Genomic DNA, 20,628 nt, shown 5'->3' with positions numbered 1-20,628 from the left:
TTATCCCCTCCTTCCTTAGTCCCCGTCACCCTCTCCATTCACCTCCCCCACATGCCCGTCCTCGTCCCACCTTATCCCCTCCTTCCTTAGTCCCCGTGACCCTCTCCATTCACCTCCCCCACATGCCCGTCCTCGTCCCACCTTATCCCCTCCTTCCTTAGTCCCCGTGACCCTCTCCATTCACCTCCCCCACATGCCCGTCCTCGTCCCACCTTATCCCCTCCTTCCTTAGTCCCGGTGACCCTCTCCATTCACCTCCCCCACATGCCCGTCCTCGTCCCACCTTATCCCCTCCTTCCTTAGTCCCGGTGACCCTCTCCATTCACCTCCCCCACATGCCCGTCCTCGTCCCACCTTATCCCCTCCTTCCTTAGTCCCGGTGACCCTCTCCATTCACCTCCCCCACGTGCCCGTCCTCGTCCCACCTTATCCCCTCCTTCCTTAGTCCCCGTCACCCTCTCCATTCACCTCCCCCACATGCCCGTCCTCGTCCCACCTTATCCCCTCCTTCGTTAGTCCATTTAGCTCTCTATCAGTCAGTATCCCTCTCTCATGACTCCCACACCTTGGAGACAGACAGAGAAGGGGAACGGGGACCGGAGAGTGGACAGAGAAGGGGAACGGGGACTGGAGAGGGGACAGAGAAGGGGAACGGGGACTGGGGAGGGGACAGAGAAGGGGAACGGGGACTGGGGAGGGGACAGAGAAGGGGAATGGGGGGCAGAGAAGGGGAACGGGGACTGGAGAGGGGACAGAGAAGGGGAACGGGGACTGGAGAGGGGGCAGAGAAGGGGAACGGGGACCGGAGAGGGGGCAGAGAAGGGGAACGGGGACTGGAGAGGGGACAGAGAAGGGGAACGGGGACTGGGGAGGGGACAGAGAAGGGGAACGGGGACTGGGGAGGGGACAGAGAAGGGGAACGGGGACCGGAGAGGGGACAGAGAAGGGGAACGGGGACCGGAGAGGGGACAGAGAAGGGGAACGGGGACTGGAGAGGGGACAGAGAAGGGGAATGGGGGGCAGAGAAGGGGAACGGGGACCGGAGAGGGGACAGAGAAGGGGAACGGGGACTGGAGAGGGGACAGAGAAGGGGAACGGGGACTGGAGAGGGGACAGAGAAGGGGAATGGGGACTGGAGAGGGGACAGAGAAGGGGAACGGGGACTGGAGAGGGGACAGAGAAGGGGAATGGGGGGCAGAGAAGGGGAACGGGGACTGGAGAGGGGACAGAGAAGGGGAACGGGGACTGGAGAGGGGACAGAGAAGGGGAACGGGGACTGGAGAGGGGACAGAGAAGGGGAACGGGGACTGGAGAGGGGACAGAGAAGGGGAACGGGGACCGGAGAGGGGACAGAGAAGGGGAACGGGGACTGGAGAGGGGACAGAGAAGGGGAACGGGGACTGGGGAGGGGACAGAGAAGGGGAACGGGGACTGGAGAGGGGACAGAGAAGGGGAACGGGGACTGGAGAGGGGGCAGAGAAGGGGAACGGGGACTGGAGAGGGGACAGAGAAGGGGAACGGAGAGGGGACAGACAAGGGGAACGGGGACTGGAGAGGGGACAGAGAAGGGGAACGGGGACTGGAGAGGGGACAGAGAAGGGGAACGGGGACTGGAGAGGGGACAGAGAAGGGGAACGGGGACTGGAGAGGGGACAGAGAAGGGGAATGGGGACTGGAGAGGGGACAGAGAAGGGGAACGGGGACTGGAGAGGGGACAGAGAAGGGGAATGGGGGGCAGAGAAGGGGAACGGGGACTGGAGAGGGGACAGAGAAGGGGAACGGGGACTGGAGAGGGGACAGAGAAGGGGAACGGGGACTGGAGAGGGGACAGAGAAGGGGAACGGGGACTGGAGAGGGGACAGAGAAGGGGAACGGGGACCGGAGAGGGGACAGAGAAGGGGAACGGGGACTGGAGAGGGGACAGAGAAGGGGAACGGGGACTGGGGAGGGGACAGAGAAGGGGAATGGGGACTGGAGAGGGGACAGAGAAGGGGAACGGGGACTGGAGAGGGGGCAGAGAAGGGGAACGGGGACTGGAGAGGGGGCAGAGAAGGGGAACGGGGACTGGAGAGGGGACAGAGAAGGGGAACGGAGAGGGGACAGAGAAGGGGAACGGGGACTGGAGAGGGGACAGAGAAGGGGAACGGGGACCGGAGAGGGGACAGAGAAGGGGAACGGGGACTGGAGAGGGGACAGAGAAGGGGAACGGGGACTGGGGAGGGGACAGAGAAGGGGAACGGGGACTGGAGAGGGGACAGAGAAGGGGAACGGGGACTGGAGAGGGGACAGAGAAGGGGAACGGGGACCGGAGAGGGGACAGAGAAGGGGAACGGGGACTGGAGAGGGGACAGAGAAGGGGAACGGGGACCGGGGAGGGGACAGAGAAGGGGAACGGGGACCGGAGAGGGGACAGAGAAGGGGAACGGGGACCGGAGAGGGGACAGAGAAGGGGAACGGGGACTGGAGAGGGGACAGAGAAGGGGAACGGGGACCGGAGAGGGGACAGAGAAGGGGAACGGGGACTGGGGAGGGGACAGAGAAGGGGAACGGGGACCGGAGAGGGGACAGAGAAGGGGAATGGGGACTGGAGAGGGGGCAGAGAAGGGGAACGGGGACCGGAGAGGGGACAGAGAAGGCGAACGGGGACTGGAGAGGGGGCAGAGAAGGGGAACGGGGACTGGAGAGGGGACAGAGAAGGGGAACGGAGAGGGGACAGAGAAGGGGAACGGGGACTGGAGAGGGGACAGAGAAGGGGAACGGGGACTGGGGAGGGGACAGAGAAGGGGAACAGGGACTGGAGAGGGGACAGAGAAGGGGAACGGGGACCGGAGAGGGGACAGAGAAGGGGAACGGGGACTGGAGAGGGGACAGAGAAGGGGAATGGGGACTGGAGAGGGGACAGAGAAGGGGAACGGAGAGGGGACAGAGAAGGGGAACGGGGACCGGAGAGGGGACAGAGAAGGGGAACGGGGACCGGAGAGGGGACAGAGAAGGGGAACGGAGAGGGGACAGAGAAGGGGAACGGGGACCGGAGAGGGGACAGAGAAGGGGAACGGGGACCGGAGAGGGGACAGAGAAGGGGAACGGGGACTGGAGAGGGGACAGAGAAGGGGAACGGGGACAGGAGAGGGGACAGAGAAGGGGAACGGGGACCGGAGAGGGGACAGAGAAGGGGAACGGGGACCAGAGAGGGGACAGAGGAGGGGAACGGGGACCGGAGAGGGGACAGAGAAGGGGAACGGAGAGGGGACAGAGAAGGGGAACGGGGACTGGAGAGGGGACAGAGAAGGGGAACGGGGACCGGAGAGGGGACAGAGAAGGGGAACGGAGAGGGGACAGAGAAGGGGAACGGGGACTGGAGAGGGGACAGAGAAGGGGACCGGGGACAGGAGAGGGGACAGAGAAGGGGACCGGGGACCGGAGAGGGGGCAGAGAAGGGGAACGGGGACTGGGGAGGGGACAAAGAAGGGGAACGGGGACTGGGGAGGGACAGAGAAGGGGCACGGAGAGGGGACAGAGAAGGGGAACGGGGACTGGGGAGGGGGCAGAGAAGGGGAATGGGGACTGGAGAGGGGACAGAGAAGGGGAACGGGGACTGGGGAGGGGACAGAGAAGGGGAACGGGGACTGGGGAGGGGGCAGAGAAGGGGAACGGGGACTGGAGAGGGGACAGAGAAGGGGAACGGAGAGGGGACAGAGAAGGGGAACGGGGACTGGGGAGGGGACAGAGAAGGGGAACGGGGACTGGAGAGGGGACAGAGAAGGGGAATGGGGACTGGGGAGGGGACAAAGGGGAACGGAGAGGGGACAGAGAAGGGGAACGGGGACTGGGGAGGGGACAGAGAAGGGGAATGGGGACTGGGGAGGGGACAAAGGGGAACGGAGAGGGGACAGAGAAGGGGAACGGGGACTGGGGAGGGGACAGAGAAGGGGAACGGGGACTGGAGAGGGGACAGAGAAGGGGAACGGGGACTGGGGAGGGGACAGAGAAGGGGAATGGGGACCGGAGAGGGGACAGAGAAGGGGAACGGAGAGGGGACAGAGAAGGGGAACGGGGACTGGGGAGGGGACAGAGAAGGGGAACGGAGAGGGGACAGAGAAGGGGAACGGGGACTGGGGAGGGGACAGAGAAGGGGAATGGGGACTGGAGAGGGGACAGAGAAGGGGAACGGGGACTGGGGAGGGGACAGAGAAGGGGAATGGGGACCGGAGAGGGGACAGAGAAGGGGAACGGAGAGGGGACAGAGAAGGGGAACGGGGACTGGGGAGGGGACAGAGAAGGGGAACGGAGAGCGGACAGAGAAGGGGAACGGGGACCGGAGAGGGGACAGAGAAGGGGAACGGGAACAAGGGTACTGATATTGATGGGAGCAGTTGGCAGTGCACAGTGCGGAGAAGATGTCATTAAAGACGGGACTTTTCTGAATGGGACAGAGGGGATCCCAATCTCTGATTGAGCATGGCTGTTGGGATAGTAGGGATAGCAGAGGGAGCGAGGCGATGGACCGAACGGCCTGCTCAGCTCCTCAACTCCTCCGTTTGATTGTATGTGGAAGGAGCTGACCTACCTGAATTTGTAATCCGTGGACCCCATTTGTTTCGCTTTCATCTTAGACACCAGGATAATAACAATTCGGATAAAAATGAAAAAGTTAACCTGGGGAAAGAAAAAGTTACCCTGTTTTATTGTTCCATCCAATCTCCCCTTCCATAGACCCACTGAAAGTCCTGACCCATCAGTGGGTGACCTCCCCCTACCCTCCCAACATGTTGGCCCCAGGACACCGGGGTGAACTCCCTCCCCTGCTCTTCTTCCAGTAGTGGCCAGACGGGGCCTCGGTTTAACATCTCATCCGAAAGATGGCACCTCCAACAGTGCAGCACTCCCTCAGTACTGGCACCGGGGAGTGTGAGCCTGGATTATGGGGCTCGAGTCCTAGAGTATATCCATCTACCTCCGACAGTGCAGCACTCCCTCAGTACTGGCACCGGGGAGTGTGGGCCTGGATTATGGGCTCGAATCCTCGAGTATATCCATCTACCTCCGACAGTGCAGCGCTCCCTCTGTACTGGCACCGGGGAGTGTGGGCCTGGATTATGGGGCTCGAGTCCTAGAGTATATCCATCGACCTCCGACAGTGCAGCACTCCCTCAGTACTGGCACCGGGGAGTGTGGGCCTGGATTATGGGGCTCGAGTCCTAGAGTATATCCATCTACCTCCGACAGTGCAGCACTCCCTCAGTACTGGCACCGGGAAGTGTGGGCCTGGATTATGGGGCTCGAGTCCTAGAGTATATCCATCTACCTCCGACAGTGCAGCACTCCCTCAGTACTGGCACCGGGGAGTGTGGGCCTGGATTTGGGCTCGACTCCCTGGAGTGGGGGCTCGAACCTCCTGACTCTGAAGGGTCCCAGTGACAGCAGCTGACTAAATGTGGTATTCACTTACCAAAATTGCGAATAAGATGGGGGAGCGAATGATCCACCAGAACGCCATGTTCTGATTCTGAACCCAGCAACTGAGTGAGAAAGGAAAAAAGTATTCAAGAAACCCAACCAGCACGGCTACATTTCCAGCCCCTCCTCACCCTATTACGCTGACCCCTGGGGGTGGCCTGGACCTCTCGGGCTTCCTGCTCGGAGTCAGGTCAGGGATTCCGAGGGATAGCGGCATCATTCCCTCCTCACTGTCGTGGAAAGGTCTCTGGAGTTGTATTTCAGACCTAAGCAATGGTAAATTGTTGAAGGGAGTTCAGTCCCATCTTACCAGGCCATGGCTCACCGCAGGTGATTCTACCTCGATTGAGTAGAATGGGCCGATACACTCGGGAGTTTAGAAGAATGAGAGGTGATCTCATTGAAACATAGAAGATCCTGAGGGGGGCTTGATAAGGTAGATGCTGAGAGGCTGTTTCCCCCTGGCTGGAGAGTCTAGAACGAGGGGGCATAGTCTCAGGATAAGGGGTCGGCCATCCTAGACTGAGATGAGGAGGAATTTCTTCACTCAGAGGGTTGTGAATCTTTGGAATTCTCTCTCCCAGAGGGCTGTGGATGCTCAGTCGTTGAGGATATTCGAGGCTGAGATCGAAGTGCTCTGGACTCTAGGGGAATCAAGGGATATGGGGTCGGGCGGGAAAGTGGAGTTGAGGGCGAAGATCAGCCATGATCTGATTGAATGGCGGGGCAGCCTCGAGGGGCCGAATGGCCTACTCCTGCTCCTATTTCTTATGATCTTATGTTCTCATGTTCCCCAGACTGTCTATTTCATTTCTCATCACAGATCCAACATTTTGTGGTATTATTTAATGCTGATCATCAGTCTTTTTTTGTCCGATCTGGTGCCCATTCATTTGGGTGGCCTTGTCACATAACATTAGGTCACACAGTGTGATGTCATTCTCTGTTAGGTCATGTAACATTAGGTCACACAGTGTGATGTCATTCTCTGTTAGGTCATGTAACATTAGGTCACACAGTGTGATGTCATTATCTGTTAGGTCATGTAACATTAGGTCACACAGTGTGATGTCATTTTCTGTTTGGTCATGTAACATTAGGTCACACAGTGTGATGTCATTCTCTGTTCGGTCATGTAACATTAGGTCACACAGTGTGATCCCATTCTCTGTTAGGTCATGTAACATTAGGTCACACAGTGTGATGTCATTATCTGTTAGGTCATGTAACATTAGGTCACACAGTGTGATGTCATTTTCTGTTTGGTCATGTAACATTAGGTCACACAGTGTGATGTCATTCTCTGTTCGGTCATGTAACATTAGGTCACACAGTGTGATCCCATTCTCTGTTAGGTCATGTAACATTAGGTCACACAGTGTGATGTCATTATCTGTTTGGTCATGTAACATTAGGTCACACAGTGTGATCTCATTCTCTGTTAGGTCATGTAACATTAGGTCACACAGTGTGATCCCATTCTCTGTTAGGTCATGTAACATTAGGTCACACAGTGTGATGTCATTTTCTGTTTGGTCATGTAACATTCGGTCACACAGTGTGATCTCATTCTCTGTTAGGTCATGTAACATTAGGTCACACAGTGTGATCCCATTCTCTGTTAGGTCATGTAACATTAGGTCACACAGTGTGATGTCATTCTCTGTTAGGTCATGTAACATTAGGTCACACAGTGTGATCCCATTCTCTGTTAGGTCATGTAACATTAGGTCACACAGTGTGATGTCATTCTCTGTTCGGTCATGTAACATTAGGTCACACAGTGTGATCCCATTTTCTGTTCGGTCATGTAACATTAGGTCACACAGTGTGATCCCATTTTCTGTTCGGTCATGTAACATTAGGTCACACAGTGTGATGTCATTCTCTGTTCGGTCATGTAACATTAGGTCACACAGTGTGATGTCATTCTCTGTTCGGTCATGTAACATTAGGTCACACAGTGTGATCCCATTTTCTGTTCGGTCATGTAACATTAGGTCACACAGTGTGATCCCATTCTCTGTTAGGTCATGTAACATTAGGTCACACAGTGTGATCTCATTCTCTGTTCGGTCATGTAACATTAGGTCACACAGTGTGATGTCATTCTCTGTTCGGTCATGTAACATTAGGTCACACAGTGTGATGTCATTTTCTGTTAGGTCATGTAACATTAGGTCACACAGTGTGATCTCATTCTCTGTTAGGTCATGTAACATTAGGTCACACAGTGTGATGTCATTTTCTGTTAGGTCATGTAACATTAGGTCACACAGTGTGATGTCATTTTCTGTTAGGTCATGTAACATTAGGTCACACAGTGTGATGTCATTTTCTGTTAGGTCATGTAACATTAGGTCACACAGTGTGATGTCATTTTCTGTTTGGTCATGTAACATTAGGTCACACAGTGTGATCCCATTTTCTGTTAGGTCATGTAACATTAGGTCACACAGTGTGATGTCATTCTCTGTTCGGTCATGTAACATTAGGTCACACAGTGTGATGTCATTCTCTGTTAGGTCATGTAACATTAGGTCACACAGTGTGATGTCATTCTCTGTTAGGTCATGTAACATTAGGTCACACAGTGTGATGTCATTTTCTGTTCGGTCATGTAACATTAGGTCACACAGTGTGATGTCATTCTCTGTTAGGTCATGTAACATTAGGTCACACAGTGTGATGTCATTCTCTGTTAGGTCATGTAACATTAGGTCACACAGTGTGATGTCATTCTCTGTTAGGTCATGTAACATTAGGTCACACAGTGTGATGTCATTTTCTGTGAGGTCATGTAACATTAGGTCACACAGTGTGATGTCATTTTCTGTTAGGTCATGTAACATTAGGTCACACAGTGTGATGTCATTTTCTGTTAGGTCATGTAACATTAGGTCACACAGTGTGATCCCATTCTCTGTTCGGTCATGTAACATTAGGTCACACAGTGTGATCCCATTTTCTGTTTGGTCATGTAACATTAGGTCACACAGTGTGATGTCATTTTCTGTTCGGTCATGTAACATTAGGTCACACAGTGTGATGTCATTTTCTGTTAGGTCATGTAACATTAGGTCACACAGTGTGATGTCATTTTCTGTTAGGTCATGTAACATTAGGTCACACAGTGTGATGTCATTCTCTGTTTGGTCATGTAACATTAGGTCACACAGTGTGATGTCATTCTCTGTTAGGTCATGTAACATTAGGTCACACAGTGTGATGTCATTTTCTGTTAGGTCATGTAACATTAGGTCACACAGTGCGATCCCATTCTCTGTTCGGTCATGTAACATTAGGTCACACAGTGCGATCCCATTCTCTGTTCGGTCATGTAACATTAGGTCACACAGTGCGATCCCATTCTCTGTTCGGTCATGTAACATTAGGTCACACAGTGTGATGTCATTCTCTGTTTGGTCATGTAACATTAGGTCACACAGTGTGATGTCATTCTCTGTTCGGTCATGTAACATTAGGTCACACAGTGTGATGTCATTTTCTGGTAGGTCATGTAACATTAGGTCACACAGTGTGATGTCATTCTCTGTTAGGTCATGTAACATTAGGTCACACAGTGTGATGTCATTCTCTGTTAGGTCATGTAACATTAGGTCACACAGTGTGATGTCATTTTCTGTTAGGTCATGTAACATTAGGTCACAGTGTGATCTCATTCTCTGTTAGGTCATGTAACATTAGGTCACACAGTGTGATGTCATTTTCTGTTAGGTCATGTAACATTAGGTCACACAGTGTGATGTCATTCTCTGTTTGGTCATGTAACATTAGGTCACACAGTGTGATGTCATTCTCTGTTAGGTCATGTAACATTAGGTCACACAGTGTGATGTCATTCTCTGTTAGGTCATGTAACATTAGGTCACACAGTGTGATGTCATTCTCTGTTTGGTCATGTAACATTAGGTCACACAGTGTGATGTCATTCTCTGTTAGGTCATGTAACATTAGGTCACACAGTGTGATGTCATTTTCTGTTAGGTCATGTAACATTAGGTCACACAGTGTGATGTCATTTTCTGTTAGGTCATGTAACATTAGGTCACACAGTGTGATGTCATTCTCTGTTTGGTCATGTAACATTAGGTCACACAGTGTGATGTCATTCTCTGTTTGGTCATGTAACATTAGGTCACACAGTGCGATCCCATTCTCTGTTAGGTCATGTAACATTAGGTCACACAGTGTGATCCCATTCTCTGTTCGGTCATGTAACATTAGGTCACACAGTGCGATCCCATTCTCTGTTCGGTCATGTAACATTAGGTCACACAGTGTGATCCCATTCTCTGTTCGGTCATGTAACATTAGGTCACACAGTGTGATCCCATTTTCTGTTCGGTCATGTAACATTAGGTCACACAGTGTGATGTCATTCTCTGTTAGGTCATGTAACATTAGGTCACACAGTGCGATCCCATTCTCTGTTCGGTCCTGTAATGTTATCGTTCCAGCATCACCTCTCGGATTAATACCTGGAACATTGAGACCAATCTCCAATTCTTAAATCCATGTATTACTTTATAAAGTTTACTTACTGTGTGTTTTCGTAGAGGTGCTTAACAATCACCCAAGGGATAACAAATAGGATTGGTGTCCCTATAAATAAAGGTAGATCTGTGTGTATCACATCTCAGAAACATCTCAAACACCTCGTCTGGACATCGCACGGGCAAACACAGGTGCCTTTTTGCGGTGAGTGACTCACCTCCTGACTCCCCAAAGCCTTTCCACCATCTACAAGGCACAAGTCAGGAGTGTGATGGAATACTCTCCACTTGCCTGGATGAGTGCAGCTCCAACAACACTCGAGAAGCTCGACACCATCCAGGACAAAGCAAGTCCTCTCGATCAGCAGCCCATCCACCACCTTAAACTCCCACTCCCTCCCCACCTAGACGGACAAGGGCAGCAGGTGCACGGGAACACCATCACCACTGGGTTCAGTTCTGGGCACCGCACCTCAGGAAGGATACATTGGCCTTGGAGGTGGGGGCAGTGCAGATTCACCAGAATAATACCAGGACTAAAAGGGTTAAATTACAAGGACAGGTTGCACAGACTAGACTTGTATTCCCTCGAGTATCGAAGATTAAGGGGGGATCCAATCGAGGGGTTTAAGATTATTAAAGGATTTGATAGGTTCGATAGAGAGAAACTATTTCCTCTGGTGGGGGGAGTGCAGAACAAGGGGGCAGAACCTTAAAATTAGAGCTCGGCCGTTCAGGGGTGATGTCAGGAAGCAATTCTCCACACAAAGGGGGAGTGGGAATCTGGAACTCTCTCCGCAAAAGACTGAGAATGCTGGGACGCAAATTGGAGCTTTCAAGACTGAGATTGATCGATTTTTGTTAGGCAAGGGTGTTATACAGAAGCAAAGCGGGTAGAAGGAGTTAGGACACAGATCAGCCATGATCTAATTGAATGGCGGAACAAGCTCGAGGGGCTGAATGGCCTCCTCCTGTTCCCATGTTCCACGTTCCCCTCCAAGTCACACACCCCATCCGGACTTGAAACATATATCGGCTGTTCTTTCATCGTCGCTGGGTCCAAATCCTGGAACTCCCGACTGAACAGCACTGTGGGAGAATCTTCACCACACGGACAGCAGCGGTTCAAGAAGGCGGCTCACCACCACCTTCTCAAGGGGCAATTAGGGATGGGCAATAAATGCCGGCCCTGCCAGCGACGAGAGAACGAATAAAAAAGAAAAACATTTTAACCTAGATTCTGTCCCGTGCTTGTTACAAAGAATTACAAAGAATGTACAGCAACAAACCGGCCATTCGGCCCAACAGGACCATGCTGGCACTTATGCTCCACACGAGCCTCTTACCTCTCTACTCCATCTCACCCTCTCACCCTATCCTTCTACTCCTCTCTCCCTCATGTGTTTATCCAGCTTCCCCTTAAATCCATCTACACTATTCGCCTCAACTACTCCTTGTGGGAGCGAGTTCCACATTCTCACCACTCTCTGGGTAAAGAAGTTTCTCCTGAATTCCCGATTGGATTTATTACTGACTATCTTATATTTATGGCCTCTCGTTCTGGTCTCCCCCACAAGTGGAAATATCTTCTCTACGTCTACCCTATCGAACCCTTTCATAATCTTAAACACCTCTATCAGGTCACCCCTCAGTCTTCTCTTTTCTAGAGAAAAGAGCCCCAGCCTGTTCAGCCTTTCCTGATAGTTTATAACCTCTCAGTTCTGGTATCATCCTAGTAAATCTTTTTTGCACCTTCTCCGATGCCTCTATATTCTTTTTATAGTATGGAGACCAGAACTGTGCACAGTGCTCCAAGTGTGGTCTAACCAAGGTATATGGAGACCAGAACTGTACACAGTGCTCCAAGTGTGGTCTAACCAAGGTATATGGAGACCAGAACTGTACACAGTGCTCCAAGTCTGGTCTAACCAAGATATATGGAGACCGGAACTGTACACAGTGCTCCAAGTGTGGTCTAACCAAGGTATATGGAGACCGGAACTGTGCACAGTGCTCCAAGTCTGGTCTAACCAAGATATATGGAGACCGGAACTGTACACAGTGCTCCAAGTGTGGTCTAACCAAGGTATATGGAGACCGGAACTGTGCACAGTGCTCCAAGTGTGGTCTAACCAAGGTATATGGAGACCAGAACTGTGCACAGTGCTCCAAGTGTGGTCTAACCAAGGTATATGGAGACCAGAACTGTGCACAGTGCTGCAAGTGTGGTCTAACCAAGGTATATGGAGACCAGAACTGTGCACATTGCTCCAAGTGTGGTCTAACCAAGGTATATGGAGACCAGAACTGTGCACAGTGCTGCAAGTGTGGTCTAACCAAGGTATCAGGTGAGGCAGTAAGACTTCAGCCCCAAACACTCACCCCATCCGATCGTCATGTAAGCGAGGTAGTAGCTTCTCTGCGAGAACACTGCGACCAGCAGAAGGTTGTGTAGGTATAGGCCCTCGACGAGTAGCCAGTAATAATTTGCTGCCACGCAGTACTGCGTCAAGGCCTGGGCGGCCTGACAGACGGCCACGGCCTGCTTAAAACCATCGAGGTATTGAAGAGAGGGAGAGAGAGAGGAAAACACATGTGTCACTACATCAGGAGCTGATAAGCGATCTACAAACTCTTACAGGTCCAACATCAACAACTCCCATTTATACAGCGCCTTTAACGTAGTAAGATGTCTCGAGGCACTTCACGGGAGCGATTTTTGGACACAGGTTTGTCACCGAGCCACGTAAGGAGATATTTGGACAGGTGACCAAAAGCTTGGACAAAGAGGTAGATTTTAAGGAGCGTCTTAAAGGAGGAGAGAGATAGTAGAGAGGTTCAGGGAGGGAATTCCAGAGCTCAGGGCCCAGGCAGCTGAAGGCACGGCCGCCAATGGAGGGGCGATGGGAATCGGGGATACGCAAGAGGCCAGAATTGGAGGAGCGCAGAGATCTCGGAGGGTTGTAGGGGCTGGAGGAGGTTACAGAGATAGGGAGGGGGGGCGAGGGCCATGGAGGGATTTGAACAGGAGGATGAGAATTGTAGGGGCTGGAGGAGGTTACAGAGATAGGGAGGGGGGCGAGGGCCATGGAGGGATTTGAATAGGAGGATGAGAATTGTAGGGGCTGGAGGAGGTTACAGAGATAGGGAGGGGGTGAGGGCCATGGAGGGATTTGAACAGGAGGATGAGGATTGTAGGGGCTGGAGGAGGTTACAGAGATAGGGAGGGGGGCGAGGGCCATGGAGGGATTTGAACAGGAGGATGAGAATTGTAGGGGCTGGAGGAGGTTACAGAGATAGGGAGGGGACGAGGGCCATGGAGGGATTTGAACAGGAGGATGAGAATTGTAGGGGCTGGAGGAGGTTACAGAGATAGGGAGGGGGGGGCGAGGGCCATGGAGGGATTTGAACAGGAGGATGATAATTTTAAAATCGAGGCGTTCCCGGACCGGGAACCAGTGTCGGTCCAGCGAGCACAGGGGGTGATGGGTGAACGGGACTTGGTGTGAGTTTGGATACGGGGGGGCAGCAGGAGTTTTGGACGAGCTGGAGTTTACGGAGGGTGGACGATGGGAGGCCGGCCAGGAGAGCATTGGAATAGTCGAGTCTGGAGGTAACAAAGGGCACGGGTGAGGGTCTCAGCAGCGGATGGGCTGAGGCAGGGGGCGGAGACGGGGAATGTTACGGAGATGGAAGTAGGCGGTCTCGGTGATGGAGCCGATCTTGTCATCAAGATTGAAGCTCAGGGAATAAAAGGGGCAGCAGCAACATGGATACAGAATTGGCTCAGTATCAGGAAACAGAGAGTAGTGGTGAACGGTTGTTTTTCGGACTGGAGGGAGGTGTACAGTGGTGCTCCCCAGGGGTCGGTGGTGGGACCACTGCTTTTCTTGATATATATTAATGACTTGGATTTGGGTGTACGGGGCACAATTTCCAAATTTGCAGATGACACGAAACTTGGAAGGATAGTGAACAGTGAGGAGGATAGTGATAGACTTCAAGAGGATATAGACAGGCTGGTGGAATGGGCGGACACGTGGCAGATGAAATTTAACACAGAAAAATGCGAAGTGATACATTTCGGTAGGAAGAACGAGGAGAGGCAATATAAACTAGAGGGCACAATTCTAAAAGGGGTACAGGAACAGAGAGATCTGAGGGTATATGTGCACAAATCGTTGAAGGTGGCAGGGCAGGTTGAGAAAGTGGTTAAAAAAGCATCTGGGATCCTGGGCTTTATAAATAGAGGCACAGAGTACAAAAGTATGGAAGTCATGATGAACCTTTATAAAACACTGGTTCGGCCACAACTGGAGTATTGGGTCCAGTTCTGGGCACCGCACTTTAGGAAAGATGTCAAGGCCTTGGAGAGGGTGCAGAGGAGATTTACCAGAATGGTAAACACACAGATACACACACGAGGAAGCACACACACAGAAGCACACAGAAACACACACATAGATACACCCATATACCTACACACACATACATATACACAGATAAACATAGACAGATAAACACAGACAGAAGCACAGACGTAAGCACACAGAAAAACACATACAGATGCACCCATACACACACACATACACACACAGATATACACACAAACACACATACATGCACAGATAAACACACACACACACAGATACACAGAAAAACACATATACACAGAAACACAGAGATACCCACACATACAGATACACACTTACACCCTTACGCACACAGATACACACACACACGATCCGGGGTGACACTGCTCAAACTCACCCTGTCACTCAGCAGGACGGAGAGATCACCCTGGTCCTGAATCCCTCGGCTGTAACGGCTCCGCAGCAGCCCATCGCGGGCCAAGATGGAGGCAGCTCGCAGGATGAAGGAGGCAAAGAGGTTCAGGTGGATGTAGTTACGAGTGCATCGCAGCTTCCTGGGGGGTGGAGAGAGGGGGACCGTTACACTGGAATGAGCTCACGTCCACTGCCCTCGCACCTTCTCTGGGACCTGGGGGTTCAAACCGAGCTCCAGACAGAGGGGATGAAGGGGCTCCTCTCTCTCTCTCTCTCTCTCTGATGGGGGAAGTGGGTCAGACACTGTCCTCTCACTCGATTGATTCCTGGGATGAGAGGGTTGTCCTACGAGGAGAGGTTGAGTAGAATGGGCCTATACTCTCTGGAGTTTAGAAGAATGAGAGGTGATCTCACTGAAACATATTAGATTCTGAGGGGGCTTGACAGGGTAGATGCTGAGAGGTTGTTTCCCCTTGGCTGGAGAGTCCAGAACTAGGGGGCATAGTCTCAGGATAAGGGGTCGGCCATTCAAGACTGAGATGAGGAGAAATTTCTTCACTCAGAGGGTTGTGAATTTTTGGAATTCTCTACCCCAAAGGGCTGTGGACGCTCAGTCGTTGAATATATTCAAGGCTGAGATCGATAGATTTTTGGACTCTCGGGGAATCAAGGGATATGGGGATCGGGCGGGAAAGTGGAGTTGAGGTCAAAGATCAGCCACGATCTGATTGAATGGCGGAGCAGGCTCGAGGGGCCGAATGGCCTACTCCTGCTCCTATTTCTTATGTTCTCACCCTCTCTGGGGACCTGCGGGTCAAACCCAGCCCCAGACAGAAGGGGATAAGGGGCTCCCCTCTCTCCCTGATGAGGGGAGCTGGGTGGTGGGGGCAATGGGCCGTACAGTGAGTAGTAGCTATGGAGAATCAGACCGGTATTGGTCGTACCTGAAAGCCAACAGGATGGTGAAGGCCAGGACCAGCGCAGTGAGTGAGAGCGAGTATCCAACGGTGTACATCACACGGAAACGATCCAGGATCCATCCAGTCTCCTCCTGAAAGCAACACAGTCTCACCGAGCGAGCCCATCACAGTCTCAGGTCCTCCCAAACCCCCTCCACAACCCAACCAATCGCTTTTAAAACGCTGTCACCATCGTTCAACGGCCAATTGGTGCAAAGGAAGATCCCGCAAACAGCGATGAGGTGAGTGACCCCCTCCCCCCCCATCGATTGTTGGGCCCAGGACAACAGGGGAGAATTCCCCTCAACCTCCCCATCTCTGGTCTTCCAGTCGTGGCCAAGGGATCTTTAATATTCACCCAAACAAGCAGACAGGACCTCGTTTAATATCTTTAAAAGGGGTCCCTGACAGAGACAGACTCCCTCTTTAAAGGGGGTCCCTGACGGAGACAGACTCCCTCTTTAAAGGGGGTCCCTGACAGAGACAGACTCCCTCTTTAAAGGAGGTCGTTGACGGAGACAGAGTCCCTCTTTAAAGGGGGTCCCTGACTGGGAGACTCCCTCTTGAATGGGGGTCCCTGACTGGGAGACTCCCTCTTGAATGGGGGTCCCTGACTGGGAGGCTCCCTCTTGAATGGGGGTCCCTGACTGGGAGGCTCCCTCTTGAATGGGGCTCCCTGACTGGGAGACTCCCTCTTGAATGGGGGTCCCTGACTGGGAGGCTCCCTCTTTGATGGGGGTCCCTGACTGGGAGACTCCCTCTTGAATGAGGGTCCCTGACTGGGAGACTCCCTCTTGAATGGGGGTCCCTGACTGGGAGACTCCCTCTTGAATGGGGCTCCCTGACTGGGAGACTCCCTCTTTGATGGGGGTCCCTGACTGGGAGACTCCCTCTTTAATGGGGGTCCCTGACTGGGAGACTCCCTCTTGAATGGGGGTCCCTGACTGGGAGGCTCCCTCTTGAATGAGGGTCCCTGACTGGGAGACTTCCTCTTGAATGGGGGTCCCTGACTGGGAGGCTCCCTCTTTAATGGGGGTCCCTGACTGGGAGACTCCCTCTTTAATGGGGGTCCTGCCGATGAACATAACCTGGTAAACGTGGCTTCTTACCTGTGACAGGAAGTAGTCCGGATTGAATTCGCAGGCCGAATGGTCCCTCCAGGGCCGGCTCAAATTGTCCATCACCCAGTGACCATCGGGACCACACTGCCTCAGAACAGAGCGGTGCTGGACTGCGAAGGGATAGAAGAGGCAGGGGGGCCAGGGGGTGGGAAGGGTGGAGAGAGAGAGAGAGAGAGGTCAGTGGGTAGAAGACCAGGGACCAGAGTCATCGAGAGGGGGAGCGGGGTGGGCGAGAATGAAGACTCACCTGTCTCGTACCACGGCAGATACCATGGACAGCGCACTCTGACTGTTGTGTTCAACCGACCGTCAGGCCAACATGCATAGGAGTCAAAATTACGAGTGCAAACCATCTCTGCGAAAATACATTCAAGGGAGGACCAGGTTAACAACAGACATTCAACAGATGGAGAACCGTTTTCAATCACTGGCTGGGGTCTCTCAGACCCCCACTCCCTCAGGGAGATATCTGTGCACTGACTGGTGTCTCTCAGTCCCCTCTCTCTCAGGGAGATATCTGTACACTGACTGGTGTCCCTCAGTCCCTCACTCCTTCAGGGAGATATCTGTACACTGACTGGTGTCTCTCAGACCCCCACTCCCTCAGGGAGATATCTGTACACTGACTGGTGTCTCTCAGTCCCTCTCTCTCTCAGGGAGATATCTGTACACTGACTGGTGTCTCTCAGTCCCCTCTCTCTCAGGGAGATATCTGTACACTGACTGGTGTCTCTCAGTCCCCTGTCTCTCAGGGAGATATCTGTACACTGACTGGTGTCTCTCAGTCCCCTCTCTCTCAGGGAGATATCTGTACACTGACTGGTGTCTCTCAGTCCCTCTCTCTCTCAGGGAGATATCTGTACACTGACTGGTGTCTCTCAGTCCCCTCTCTCTCAGGGAGATATCTGTACACTGACTGGTGTCTCTCAGTCCCCTCTCTCTCAGGGAGATATCTGTACACTGACTGGTGTCTCTCAGTCCCTCTCTCTCAGGGAGATATCTGTACACTGATTGGTGTCTCTCAGTCCCCTCTCTCTCAGGGAGATATCTGTACACTGACTGGTGTCTCTCAGTCCCCTCTCTCTCAGGGAGATATCTGTACACTGACTGGTGTCTCTCAGTCCCCTCTCTCTCAGGGAGATATCTGTACACTGACTGGTGTCTCTCAGACCCTCTCTCTCTCAGGGAGATATCTGTACACTGACTGGTGTCTCTCAGTCCCTCTCTCTCAGGGAGATATCTGTACACTGACTGGTGTCTCTCAGTCCCCTCTCTCTCAGGGAGATATCTGTACACTGACTGGTGTCTCTCAGTCCTCTCTCTCTCAGGGAGATATCTGTACACTCACTGGTGTCTCTCAGTCCCTCTCTCTCAGGGAGATATCTGTACACTGACTGGTGTCTCTCAGTCCCCCCTCTCTCAGGGTGATATCTGTACACTGACTGGTGTCTCTCAGTCCCTCTCTCTCAGGGAGATATCTGTACACTGACTGGTGTCTCTCAGTCCCCTCTCTCTCAGGGAGATATCTGTACACTGACTGGTGTCTCTCAGTCCCTCTCTCTCTCAGGGAGATATCTGTACACTGACTGGTGTCTCTCAGTCCCCTCTCTCTCAGGGAGATATCTGTACACTGACTGGTGTCTCTCAGTCCTCTCCCTCAGGGAGATATCTGTACACTGACTGGTGTCTCTCAGTCCTCTCCCTCAGGGAGATATCTGTACACTGACTGGTGTCTCTCAGTCCTCTCCCTCAGGGAGATATCTGTACACTGACTGGTGTCTCTCAGTCCTCTCCCTCAGGGAGATATCTGTACACTGACTGGTGTCTCTCAGTCCTCTCCCTCAGGGAGATATCTGTACACTGACTGGTGTCTCTCAGTCCCTCTCTCTCAGGGAGATATCTGTACACTGACTGGTGTCTCTCAGTCCCCTCTCTCTCTCGGGGAGATATCTGTACACTGACTGGTGTCTCTCAGTCCCCTCTCTCTCAGGGAGATATCTGTACACTGACTGGTGTCTCTCAGTCCCCACTCCCTCAGGGAGATATCTGTACACTGACTGGTGTCTCTCAGTCCTCTCTCCCTCAGGGAGATATCTGTACAATGACTGGTGTCTCTCAGTCCCTCTCTCTCTCAGGGAGATATCTGTACACTGACCGGTGTCTCTCAGTCCCCTCTCTCTCAGGGAGATATCTGTACACTGACTGGTGTCTCTCAGTCCCTCTCTCTCTCAGGGAGATATCTGTACACTGACTGGTGTCTCTCAGTCCCCTCTCTCAGGGAGATATCTATACGCTAACAACACTAAATTCTGAGTCCCGATTCGTTGGATGACATACCTTCTGAAGCTGGATCTTGGGCCATTTTGAGGTCGCATTCCTGTTTGTAGTGTTTCCAATCTTGGACTGTGTCTTCTAATCTCTTGCCTGTGGCCTTCTAGGGAAACAGAAGGGAGTAGCCCCATGAGTCTTACCCACTGCCCAGTCCCCCATCAGAGAGATGAGCCCTTCATCCCCTCTGTCTGGTGATGTCCCAGAGCGGGTGAAAGGTCAGTCCCTGACTCCCCCCTCCCTGATGTCTGCCTCACATTCTTTACCTGGGTGTGATTCAATGCGGCGAGGATGAGAAAGAGGGTGCGGATCAGGCCACCCTTCAGGGGCATTCCCCTGGACAGTCTGGCAGTGAGGCCCCAGGTTCTAGGCCCGACAGGAGGGAGGGCTTTCCAATGGAGGGTCGTCCTGGGCTCCGGAGGCCATCCTGGAGTGTGGAGAGTGGGATCGACAGAGGGAAAGAGAGAGAGACAGGGAGAGAGAGAGAGAGTGGAGAGAGAGAGTGTGGAGAGAGAGTGTGTGGAGAGAGAGAGTGTGTGGAGAGAGAGTGTGGAGAGAGAGAGTGTGTGGAGAGAGAGAGTGGAGAGAGAGAGTGTGTGGAGAGAGAGTGTGGAGAGAGAGAGTGTGTGGAGAGAGAGTGGAGAGAGAGAGTGTGGAGAGAGAGAGAATGTGGAGAGAGAGAGTGTGGAGAGAGAGTGTGTGGAGAGAGAGAGTGGAGAGAGAGAGTGTGGAGAGAGAGAGAATGTGGAGAGTGGGATCAACAGAGGGAAACAGAGAGAGTGTGGGGAGAGAGAGAGACAGAAAGAGATAGAGAGAATGTGGAGAGGGAGTGTGTGGAGAGAGAAGAGAGAGTGTGGAGAGAGAGTGTGTGGAGAGAGAGAGTGTGGAGAGAGAGAGAGTGTGGAGAGAGAGAGTGTGTGGAGAGAGAGAGAATGTGGAGAGTGGGATCAACAGAGGGAAACAGAGAGAGTGTGGGGAGAGAGAGAGAGAGTGTGGAGAGAGAGAGAGTGTGTGGAGATAGAGAGAGTGGAGAGAGAGAGAATGTGGAGAGTGGGATCAACAGAGGGAAACAGAGAGAGTGTGGGGAGAGAGAGAGAGAGTGTGGAGAGAGAGAGAGTGTGTGGAGTTAGAGAGTGTGTGGAGAGAGAGAGAGTGGAGAGAGAGAGAATGTGGAGAGTGGGATCAACAGAGGGAAACAGAGAGAGTGTGGGGAGAGAGAGAGACAGAAAGAGATAGAGAGAATGTGGAGAGAGAGTGTGTGGAGAGAGAGAGAGTGTGGAGAGAGAGTGTGGAGAGAGAGAGTGTGGGGAGAGAGAGAGACAGAAAGAGATAGAGAGAATGTGGAGAGAGAGTGTGTGGAGAGAGAGAGAGTGTGGAGAGAGAGTGTGTGGAGAGAGAGAGTGTGGAGAGAGAGTGTGGGGAGAGAGAGAGTGTGTGGAGAGTGGGATCAACAGAGGGA

The 20,628-nt window shown here is 52.7% G+C and overlaps 1 protein-coding gene across 1 annotated transcript; it reads right to left on the bottom strand.

The window, feature by feature from the left end:
• Positions 1-4,563: 4,563 nt before the first annotated feature.
• Positions 4,564-19,501, bottom strand: LOC137319227 (glucagon receptor-like). The gene is made up of 10 exons (XM_067981532.1): positions 19,436-19,501; positions 19,179-19,275; positions 17,089-17,196; positions 16,830-16,951; positions 15,706-15,812; positions 14,745-14,901; positions 12,357-12,516; positions 10,023-10,083; positions 5,450-5,519; positions 4,564-4,656 (listed from the first exon to the last, which is right to left on the bottom strand). The coding sequence occupies exons 1-10, from the start codon at positions 19,499-19,501 to the stop codon at positions 4,564-4,566; spliced, it is 1,041 nt and encodes a 346-aa protein (XP_067837633.1).
• Positions 19,502-20,628: the final 1,127 nt, after the last annotated feature.

This window comes from Heptranchias perlo, unplaced genomic scaffold, assembly GCF_035084215.1.
Source record: "Heptranchias perlo isolate sHepPer1 unplaced genomic scaffold, sHepPer1.hap1 HAP1_SCAFFOLD_772, whole genome shotgun sequence".
NCBI classification, from domain to species: Eukaryota; Metazoa; Chordata; class Chondrichthyes; order Hexanchiformes; family Hexanchidae; genus Heptranchias; species Heptranchias perlo.
The sequence above is the reverse complement of the archived record's forward strand: the minus strand, read 5'-3'. Positions and strand labels throughout refer to the sequence as shown.